Source organism: Phyllobates terribilis, unplaced genomic scaffold (assembly GCF_046119375.1).
Source record: "Phyllobates terribilis strain yellow unplaced genomic scaffold, ASM4611937v1 Scaffold_12__6_contigs__length_324123572, whole genome shotgun sequence".
Classification (NCBI taxonomy): Eukaryota; Metazoa; Chordata; class Amphibia; order Anura; family Dendrobatidae; genus Phyllobates; species Phyllobates terribilis.
In genome coordinates, this window is record NW_027362772.1 from 293598419 (window position 1) to 293610049 (window position 11631).

An 11631-nucleotide genomic window follows, 5' to 3' on the forward strand; every position below is an offset into this window, starting at 1 on the left:
TATCAGCGTGTTCAAGAGAAATTGCACTACAAATTTTGGGGTCCATTTTTTCCTGTTACCCTTGTGAAAATAAAAAAAATGGGGTCTAAAGTAACATTTTTGTGAAAAAAAGTAAAATGTTCATTGTTTTCTTCCACATTCCAAAAATTCTGGTGAAGCACCTAAAGGGTTAATAAACTTCTTGAATGTGGTTTTGAGCACCTTGAGGGGTGAAGTTTTTAGAATGGTGTCACTCTGGGGTATTTTCTGTCATAAAGGCCCCTTAAAGTCACTTCAAATAAGATGTGGTCCCTAAAAAATGGTTTTGCAAATTATAATGGAAAAATGAGAAATCGCTGGTCAAATTTTAACCCTTATAACTTCCTAACAAAACAAAATTTTGGTTCCAAAATTGTGCTGATGTAAAGTAGACATGTGGGAAATGTTATTTATTAATTATTTTGAGTGACATATCTCTCTGATTTAAGGGCACGAAAATTCAAAGTTTGAAAATTGCTAAATTTTCAAAATTTTCGCCAAATGTTTGTTTTTTTCACAAATAAAGGCAAGTCATATCGAAGAAATTTTACCACTGTTATGAAGTACAAGATGTCATGAAAAGACAATCTCAGAATCAGTGGGTTCCGTTGAAGCGTTCCAGATATATTACCTTATAAAGTGACAGTGGTCAGATTTGAAATAATTGGCCTGGTCACGAAGGCGAAAACAGGCTCTGTTGTTAAGAGTTGGCTTCTAACAGTACAGGGCTCTTTAGAGAGCCAATGAACATGCAGGGATTGCCTGCCATGCACTGTAATGCCGTATCCATGTTGGTTGTGGCATTACAGTGATTGGCTGGCCGCACAGCATCATAAGGTCTATATCAGACCTGGCGCCACCATGCTCGTCACAGTTACTCCGGATCAGACAGTGTAGGGAGAGCTGCTGCTGCTGTGTCAGGGAGAGATCTGATTGTGCATTAGGTAGTGTAGGGAGAAAAAACGTACATTACACATATCCATCTTAACAAACAGTCCTTCTGAGGATTAATCCATCTGCAGAGATATCAGGCAGGCAGGTAGTATAGGCAGGCAGGGTATATAGCAGACTGCAGTGCATATAGCACAAGAGGCTCCATTCCAATTCTGCCTTCTGCTGCTCTTAGATATTTTTATACAAAGACCCAGGGCTCAGGGGCCAGGAACACTTTTCTTTGGAACTTAATCCTCATTATTTGCTTAAAAAGAAATCCAGAGAACACCGTTTTTCTGCGCAATTTGCTTGTTTTGGGAGAGGTGCTCCTGCGTCAGGGACAGATTTGCTTGTGTATTAGGTAGTGTAGGGAGAAAAACCATACATTACACATATCCATCTTAACAAACAGTCCTTCTGAGGACTAATCCATCTGCAGAGATATCAGGCAGTCAGGGTGTATAGGAAGGCAGTGTTTGTAGCAGACTGCAGTGCATATAGCACAATAGGCTCCATTCCAATTCTGCCTTCTGCTGCTCTTAGATATTTCTATACAAAGGCCAGGTCTCAGGGGCCAGGAATACTTTTCTTTGGATCTTAATCCTCATTACTTGCTTAAAAACCAATCCAGAGAACACCATTTTTTCTGCGCCATTTGCTTGTTGGCACTGCTGAATACAGCCAGGTCCTTTCCATATTAGAGCACTAGAAATCCAGCTATTTAAAACTATGTTTTCTCCATCAAACGGATCTCATATATGCTCGCTCATCACTACACATCAGTGCTGGAAGCAACGGCTCAGCTCACTTGCTCCTCCTGTTCATCATCACCACCATAGGCAACCGCCCCCGGGCAGGAATCCTCAATGAATCCTCAATAATTGACCTACAATGAATGTTTCTCGGGCCCTTTGGGATGAGGGCTGGGCCTCGGCTCTGGGGTTCCGGATCTTGACTAGTGCAGATCTGGCCTTTGGATCTTGCCTGGTGCAGCTCTGGATCCCGGATGCTGCCTGGTGCGGCCTAGTTCTAGCATCTTGACTGGCGCCATCTGGATTCTGTTTCCAGATGTACCACAACCCTTTAGTTCAAGCTCCCTGTCACAGCCTGGCACCTCGGCCTCAGCTTCCTTCTTAGCACATGCCCTGCCTGTCTCTCTTGTTGGCGCCAAATCTCTTCCCGCCTTGATGAACTGGCCCCTTGTATTAAGGAACTGTGTCATTAAGGTTACCTGACTTGTCCCTCCTGAAACTCTTCCTCCTCTGGTTGGTTCTGTGGGTCCCATTTAGACAGTAGGTGGCAGTCTTTAGTCACAAATCATCAACTCCCTTGCAATGTCATCACAGGTGCCCATGACATCAGGAGGTCATATGATGATTTCCTGATCTGTGAGCTATGGTGAGCCTGTTAAACCATGCCAGAAGCATGGTCTAACAATCATTTATCAGTGTAATACTGACAGGTTTAATGCATTGGAAAAACAAAAAAGTACAAATATTTTGGTATTGCCGCATCTTGAATTACCTGATCTATATAACGGTTACATTAATTAACTTCTTTAGTGAATATCGTAAAAAAAAAAATAAAAAAAAATTTAATCAACCGCCGAAAAAAGTGGAATAGCACGATCAAAAAGGCGAATGTAAATAAAAATGGTATAGCTGAAAACATAATCCTATCCTGCAAAAAAAAAAGCTAAAAAGCTACCATACAGCTCTATCAGCAGGAATAAAAAGTTTTAGCTCTCAGAATACAGCGATGCAAAAATAACCATTTTTTCTATAAAATACCTTTTATTGTGTAAAAGTGTCAAATCATAAAAAAATTATATAAATGTGGTATCGCGCAAATCGTACTGACTATTGATGAGTGAGCATGCTCGTTACTCGAGATTTACGAGCATGCTCAGCTGTTTTCCAAGTATTATCAGCGTGCTTGGGGTGTTATGATAGAGTCTCTCGTGTGCATGATTTGCAACTATTTAACAGATTATGTGAGGAATGCCTGTTTCTTAGGCATTCCTCACATGTATTAAAGCTGTCAAACAGTCGCAAATCATGCATACGAGAGACTCAAACATAACACCCTGCACGCTGAAGAAACTTGGAAAACACCCGAGCATGCTTGCTGAAAGGGTTAACAGAACATACTCGCTCATCACTAGTACTGACCAAAAAGAATAAAGCTGCCGTATCACTTTTACCACAAGGTGAACAGTATTAAAATAAAAATTCAAAAGCAATTCTTGAATTTCTGTTTTTTGCTTTTTCTGCCTCCCAAAGATTGCAATAAAAAGCGCTCAAAAAATATAATTTGCCCAAAAGTAATACCAAAAAAGTGTCAGCTCATCCTGCAAAAAATAAGCCCTCCCATCACTCTATCAGCAGAAATACAAAAAAATGATGGCTCTCCAAATATGGGGATGTAAAGACTTTTTCTTGCAAAAAAACAACCATTTTTTAGTGTGTGATAGCAGCCAAACATAAAAATTCAATGTAAATCTGTCACTGCTGTAATCGCATCAACCCGAAGAAAAAGTAATCTAATCACTTATATGGCACAAGGAATGGCATAAAAAACAAATAAAACTATTTTTTGACCTGCTGTTGATTTGTTTATTCTGCCTCCCAAAGATCACAGTAAGGCTCGTGAACTGATACAAAATGTTCTGTACCCCAAAATGCCACCAATAAAAGCTTCAACTCAACCTACAAAAAATAAGTCCCCACTCGGGTCCGTCACCTTTTAACAAGTTACTGGTAGCACAAAGTCACCGGAAAAGCAATATGGCTCCCACCAAAATAAATCCAGTGAAAACTGCGCTCCCATGTCTCCAGAAGCATAAGCTGGGCTGCACAATGTATGGACACTACAATGGCATATTTGCAATTTTTGCATAGCACTTTATTCTGATAATCGGGGAGGAGCATTTTGGTCCTGTGATGTTGTTACTAGAGATGAGCGGTGTTCGACTAGAACTGTTCGCCAATCTCAAATTCGAGCTGTTTTGGGCGGTGTTCGAGTTGTTCCACGAACCCGAACGATTTGCAAAAAATTCGGCTGTTCGAGGTTATGTTCGATAACTGTTCGTGCACCAAAAGCGTGTCCTGCATGTCTGGTGCTATTTAGAGCACCAATCATGCAGGGATTGTCTGCCACTCACTGTAATGCCACAGCCATGGTGGTTGTGGCATTACAGTGATTGCCCAAATCGATGGGAACTGTGCTCACAGTGAAACACGAAAAGCCGGCAATTCAGCAGCGGCATACACCGGTACCCGACAATTTAGAACCGAAAGAATAGAGCTTCACACATAGATTAGATAGATATAAACATGTCAGCCACATATATACGAAGTACAGTGAAAGTGCTGCTTACTGTACTTGTCATTTAGCGTAAAGGATTTATCAAAAAAAATAATAGTGTTTTCATGCACCGTCTCTTTAAAAAAGCCGGCCGGCAATTCAGCAGCGGTAACCAACAATTTAGAATAGAAGGAATAGAGAATCACACATAGATTAGATAGATAGAAACATGTCAGTCACATATATATGAAGTACAGTGACAGTGTTGCTTACTGTACTTGTCATTTAGTGTAAAGGATTTATTAAAAAAAATAATAGTGTTTTCATGCACCGTCTCTTTAAGAAAGCCGGCCGGCAATTCAGCATCTGTACCCGACAATTTATAACAGACAGAATAGAGCTTCACACATAGATTAGATAGATAGAAACATGTCAGTCACATATATATGAAGTACAGTGATAGTGTTGGTTACTGTACTTGTCATTTAGTATTAAAATAAAGGATTTATTATTAAAAAAATTGGCGTGGGGTTCCCCTTAATTTTAGTCTCTAGAGGAGGTTAAGCAGACAGCTGGGGCAGATGTTTGAAGCCTGGGAAGGGGGTAATACCCACGGAGCTTCCCAGGCTACTAATATGAGCCCCCAGCTGAATACATAGCCTTTACTAGCTATTAAAATGGGGGACCCCTCCAAAAAAATGATGTGGGGTCCCCCCTAATTTAATAGCTAGCAAAGGCTAGGCAGACAGCTGGGGGCTGATATTAATAGCCCAGGAAGGGAGCCATGAATATTGGCCCCCTCCCAGGCTAGAAACACCAGCCGTCAGCCGCCCCAGAAATGGCGCATTCATAGGATGCGCCAATTCTGGCACTTAGCCTCGCTCTTCCACGCTGCCCTGGTGCGGTGGCAGGGGGTAATAGGGCTGGGGTTGATGTCAGCTTATAATGCCAGCTGACATCAAGCCCAGGTTAGTAATGGAGAGGCGTCTATAAGACACCCCCATTACTAACCCCATAGTCAAAGTTAAAAAAAACACAAACACCCAGAATAAAGTCCTTTAATTGAAATAAAGACACAATTCTTTATTGTTCTAAATTAAACCATACTTACCGTCACGCCCATTCCAGCTGAAGCCAACGATCTCCTGTAATAAAAATAAAATAATAAAGCAACCTCATCCTTACCTTTCCATGGTTCCCACGACAGCTTCAGCTCTGCTACATCGAGATGACAGGCTGGACCGCAGCAGAACGCCGCCATCCAGCCTGTCATCCCGCAGACACTGAGAAGAGCAGGCTTGCTTGCGCTCCACATTGTCTCTCTGTGACGGCATAAAGATGAGCCGAGGTCATGTCCAATGAACTCGGCTCACCTCATGCACGTCACTTACAGCGTGGGAGAATTCTCACGCTGAAGCGCTGAGTGCAGGAGAATTTTCCCACGCTGTCAGTGAGGTGCATGAGGTGAGCTGAGTTCATTGGACATGACCTCGGCTCATCTGGATGCCGTCACAGCGAGACACTGAGGAGCGCAAGCATGCCTGCTCTTCTCAGTGTCTGCAGCATGACAGGCTGGATGGCAGCGTTCTGCTGCGGTCCAGCCTGTCATCTCGATGTAGCAGAGCTGAAGCTGTCGTGGGAACCATGGAAAGGTAAGGATGAGGTTGGTTTATTATTTTTCTTTTATTGCAGGAGATCGTTGGCTTCAGCTGGAATGGGCGTGATGGTAAGTATAGTTTAATTTAGAACAATAAAGAATTGTGTGTTTATTTCAATTAAAGGACTTTATTCTGGGTGTTGTGTTTTTTTTAAATACTTTACTAGAAATTCATGGCGGTCATGTCTAATACTGGCGTGACCCCATGAATTTTGGGCTTGGGGCCAGCTGGTAATACCAAGCTGGCCCTAACCCCTTTATTACCCAGTGAGCCACCGCACCAGGGCCCTGGATGAGTTGGGTACAGCGCCAGAAGATGGCGCTTCTATGAACGCGCCATTTTCCGGGGTGGCTGCTGACTGCAATTTGCAGCCGGGGGGGGGGCCCAGAAAGCTTGGGCCTCCCTGCGCTGCAGATTCCAGCCCCCAGCTGCCTAGTTGTACCTGGCTGGACACAAAAATAGGGCGAAGCCCCACGTATTTTTTTTTTAATTATTTCATGAAATTCATGAAATAATTAAGAAAAAAAGGGCTTCCCTATATTGTTGTGTCCGGCCAGGTACAAATAGTCAGCTGGTGGTTGGGGGCAGCCCGTTCCTGCCTGCTGTACCTGGCTGGACACAAATATAGTGCGAAGCCCCACTTCAATTTTTTTTAATTATTTCAGGAAATTCATGAAATAATTAAAAAAAAATTGACGTGGGGCTTCGCACTATATTTGTGTCCAGTCAGGTGCAGCAGGCAGGAACGGGCTGCCCCCAACCACCAGCTGCCTATTTGTACCTGGCCGGACACAACAATATAGGGAAGCCCTTTTTTTCTTAATTATTTCATGAAATAATTTAAAGAAAATTGACGTGGGGCTTCGCCCTGTTTTTGTGTCCAGCCAGGTACAACTATGCAGCTGGGGGCTGGAATCCGCAGCGCAGGGAGGCCCAAGCTTTCTGGGCCACCCCCGCTGCAAATTGCAGTCCGCAGCCACCCCGGAAAATGGCGCGTTCATAGAAGCGCCATCTTCTGGCGCTGTACCCAACTCATCCAGGGCCCTGATGCGGTGGCTCACTGGGTGATAAAGGGGTTAGGGCCAGCTTGGCATTATCAGCTGGCCCTAAGCCCAAAATTCATGGGGTCACGCCAATATTAGACATGACCACCATGAATTTCTAGTAAAGTATTTAAAAAAAACACAACACCCAGAAAAAAGTCCTTTAATTGAAATAAACACACAATTCTTTATTGTTCTAAATTAAACCATACTTACCCTCACGCCCATTCCAGCTGAAGCCAACGATCTCCTGAAATAAAAGAAAAATAATAAAGCAACATCATCCTTACCTTTCCATGGTTCCCATGACAGCTTCAGCTCTGCTACATCGAGATGACAGGCTGGACCGCAGCAGAACGCTGCCATCCAGCCTGTCATCCCGCAGACACTGAGAAGCGCAGGCTTGCTTGCGCTCCACAGTGTCTCTCTGTGAGGGCATCCAGATGAGCCGAGTTAATGTCCAATGAACTCGGCTCACCTCATGCACGTCACTGACAGCGTCGGAAAATTCTCCTGCACTCAGCGCTTCAGCGTGGGAGAATTCTCACACTGAAGCGCTGAGTGCAGGAGAATTCTCCCACGCTGTCAGTGACGTGCAGGAGGTGAGCTGAGTTCATTGGACATGAGCTCACCTTATGCACGTCACTGACAGCGTGGGAGAATTCTCCTGCTCTCAGCGCTTCAGCGTGAGAATTTTCCCACGCTGTCAGTGACGTGCATGAGGTGCGCCGAGTTCATTGGACATGAACTCGTCTCATCTTTATGCCGTCACAGCCAGACACTGCAGAGCGCAAGCATGCCTGCGCTTCTCAGTGTCTGCGGGATGACAGGCTGGATGGCAGCGTTCTGCTGCGGTCCAGCCTGTCATCTCGATGTAGCAGAGCCGAAGCTGTCGTGGGAACCATGGAAAGGTAAGGATGATGTTGCTTTATTATTTTTCTTTTATTGCAGGAGATCGTTGGCTTCAGCTGGAATGGGCGTGATGGTAAGTATGGTTTAATTTAGAACAATAAAGGATTGTGTCTTTATTTCAATTAAAGGACTTTATTCTGGGTGTTTGTGTTTTCTTTTAACTTTGACTATGGGGTTAGTAATGGGGGTGTCTTATAGACGCCTCTCCATTACTAACCTGGGCTTGATGTCAGCTGGCATTATAAGCTGACATCAACCCCAGCCCTATTACCCCCTGCCACCGCTACAGGGCAGCGTGGAAGAGCGAGGCTAAGTGCCAGAATTGGCGCATCCTATGAATGCGCCATTTCTGGGGCGGCTGACAGCTGGTGTTTCTAGCCTGGGAGGGGGCCAATATTCATGGCTCCCTTCCTGGGCTATTAATATCAGCCCCCAGCTGTCTGCCTAGCCTTTGCTAGCTATTAAATTAGGGGGGACCCCACATCATTTTTTTGGGGGGTCCCCCATTTTAATAGCTAGTAAAGGCTATGTATTCAGCTGGGGGCTCATATTAGTAGCCTGGGAAGCTCCGTGGGTATTACCCCCTTCCCAGGCTTCAAACATCTGCCCCAGCTGTCTGCTTAACCTCCGCTAGAGACTAAAATTAAGGGGAACCCCACGCCAATTTTTTTTAATAATAAATCCTTTATTTTAATACTAAATGACAAGTACAGTAACCAACACTATCACTGTACTTCATATATATGTGACTGACATGTTTCTATCTATCTAATCTATGTGTGAAGCTCTATTCTGTCTGTTATAAATTGTCGGGTACAGATGCTGAATTGCCGGCCGGCTTTTTTAAAGAGACGGTGCATGAAAACACTATTATTTTTTTTAATAAATCCTTTACACTAAATGACAAGTACAGTAAGCAACACTGTCACTGTACTTCATATATATGTGACTGACATGTTTCTATCTATCTAATCTATGTGTGAGGCTCTATTCCTTCTTGTCTAAATTGTCGGGTACCGGTGTATGCCGCTGCTGAATTGCCGGCCGGCTTTTTTAAAGAAAGCGTCTTCTGAGCAGTTTGTCAGCTTTTGGACACCTTTGAAGGTGTGTTCTATGTGTTTCTATGTGTTTTTGTTTGCCTGCCATTGGTTTTAACGGTGTTCGACGGTGTTCTAAGGTGTTTGACGAACAGTTCGACGAACAGTTCCTCGAACATCCCGGTGTTCGACGAACCGAACCGAACCCGAACACTACGGGGGTGGCTCAACACTAGTTGTTACCCTATATATCCTAGCTATTCAGCAATACAGGGCAGGAATTATTTAGGTATGGATTGTGCCTCCTCTCCTAGCAGCATTGTGGTATTTTAATGTTTTTTCTATATGTGTTAAATAAAGAAATATTGTTTGGACATTAAGACTTTGGTCTATTGGGCTTCTTTTTAAGCTCAGGTTGTGTGACATTGTGATTTATATGGAGTTCAAGTCTGATATTAATTATAGGATACCTTGTGAGTATAATATTATTTATATCAGCATACTCAATAGAAATTGCACAACAAACTGTATAGTTCAAGTTCTCCTGTTACCTTTGTATAAATGAAAAAATTGGGGCTAAATGAACATTTTGATGGGAAAAAAATGTTCATTGTTTCCTTCCATATTGCTTTAATTCCTGTGAAGCGCTTAAGTTATTAATAAACTTCTTCAATGTAGTTTTGAGCACTTTGAGGTGTACAGTTTTTAAAATGGTGTCCATTTTGGCTATTTTCTGTAACATTGCCCCTTTACAGTCACTTCAAACGTGATGTTGTCCCTAAAAAAATGGTTTGTAAATTTTTCTGTAAAAATTAGAAATTGCTGAAAATTTTTTAACCTTCTAACTTTCTACCAAAAATGATGCTAATGTAAAGTAAACATGTGGAAAATGTTATTAATTAATTAATGTGTACAGTATGAGTAACTGGTTTAAAAATCAAACAATTTTATGTTTGAAAATTGTAGAATTTTCTACATTTCTGCCAGAATTCAAATATTTTCACAAAAAAAAGCAAAAAAATATCAAATTAAATTTACCATTAACATAAAGTACAATGTGTCTCGAAAAAACAATCTCAGTCACTGTGATTCATTGAAGAGTTTTCAAAGTTATTAGCACATAAAGTGACACTAATCAGAATTTTAAAATTTTGCCTTGTTAGGAAGGTGAAAACAGACTGTGGGAAATTAATGTTATTCAAATTTCAAATTTTTTTTTCAGTGATCTGTCCCAGGACAATGAAGGCAAAGTGCGATGCTGCCTTCAACATGTTGTGAAATGTAACATCGAGAAAGAGAATATTACGGATCCGATCATTTTACCACTAGGAGATTGTATCATCAGCACTTGGCTCCTAGACATTATCTGCCAAAATGGAGATGATTATGTTAGATATCTCCAGAAGTTCTCAAGATTGCTGAAACCTGAGGGTCACCTCATATTACTTGGGGTATTAGATGCAACATACTTCACAGTTGGGAAAGACAAATTCCAATATTTCACATATGATGAGGATTTTGCCAGGAAATCTGTAGTTGAGGCAGGTTTTGTTATTGACCGCTGTGTGGTTAAGAAGAGAACGGTTGTCTGTGACCTTATTGACCATAAGGCCGTCATATTCATTGCAGCTCACAAAGCGAAGTCAGAGTAGAAACTAAATTTCAGAGTTTTGCAGAAAGCCTTTAAACAAAATGTAAAATTTATTACAGGGCTTCTTCTATCAGATGATTTACATAGCGGGATTCGTAGAGAATCATGGCAATTTGCTTAATTTGTGCCTAGTGTATGACACAAGTTTAAAAAATGTGTTTCTAAATACAGTGTCTCCCCTATAAATGCTGCACGTCTTGTAGCCCTAGAGTGTAAAGTGTAAGCTCTTATGGTCAGCGGGTCCTCTTAGTCTCTTTCCTGTAGAGTGTTAGCTCTTATGGTCAGCGGGGTCCTCTCTCTCTCTATCCTGTAAAGTGTAAGCTCTTACGGTCAGCGGGGTCCTCTTAGTCTCTTTCCTGCAGAGTGTTATCTCTTATGGTCAGTGGGGTCCTCTTTCTCTCCTATAGAGAGTAAGCTCTTACCATCAGTGGGGCCCTCTTTCTCTCTTTTCTGTAGAGTGTAAGCTCTTACGGACAGCAGGGTCCTCTCCTCAGCCCACTTGTATTTTCCAAGCAATTTTATGCTTCCAGTATTGAGATTTGCATGAATTTATTCGCCAGATAATTCGAAATTCAAAAGATCTGCTCATCTCTACTTCTAGGTTATGTGTTATAAATATATTTAAAGTTCCATTAGAAATGGGAAGTTGCTGTGGACTTTACCTTGCACTGAGACCTAACCTGATCATCTGGATCATTATAGGAGCCTGACATTTTGGAATCATTTCCTTTTCTTATTGTTGGATGTCATTGTTTTGATTCTTAATTTCTTTCTATGAATGATGAAATAAAATTAAGCATATTACATCTAACAGTTTGTGTCTCTCTCGGGTGTCATTTTTTTTACTTTGTTGCTCGATTGTACAAACATTGATTTATAAGCAATAATCATTTTCTTTGAGATAAACTTGATATAAACCATATTTCAACATAACATCTGCGTACAACCTGTAACTAAAATCAGATCATGTCAGGTTTTTGACAAATGCTTTAGAGCAGACTTCATACTACATCTAAAACTTGATTGCAGCAACTTTGTAAAGTATGCAGTATAAAGCGTTGATCGCCTACAGA

General features: G+C 41.9%; 1 protein-coding gene across 1 annotated transcript in view; it reads left to right on the plus strand.

The window, feature by feature from the left end:
* The window catches only part of LOC141172727 (indolethylamine N-methyltransferase-like), a 38093-nt gene extending 26724 nt beyond the window's left edge, over positions 1 to 11369 (plus strand). Inside the window, exon 3 of the mRNA XM_073657197.1 lies at positions 10130 to 11369. Within this exon, the coding sequence (XP_073513298.1) occupies positions 10130 to 10559 (430 nt within the window). The 3' untranslated portion in view covers positions 10560 to 11369. The remainder of the gene's footprint in view (positions 1 to 10129) is intronic.
* The last annotated feature ends 262 nt before the right edge of the window (positions 11370 to 11631 follow it).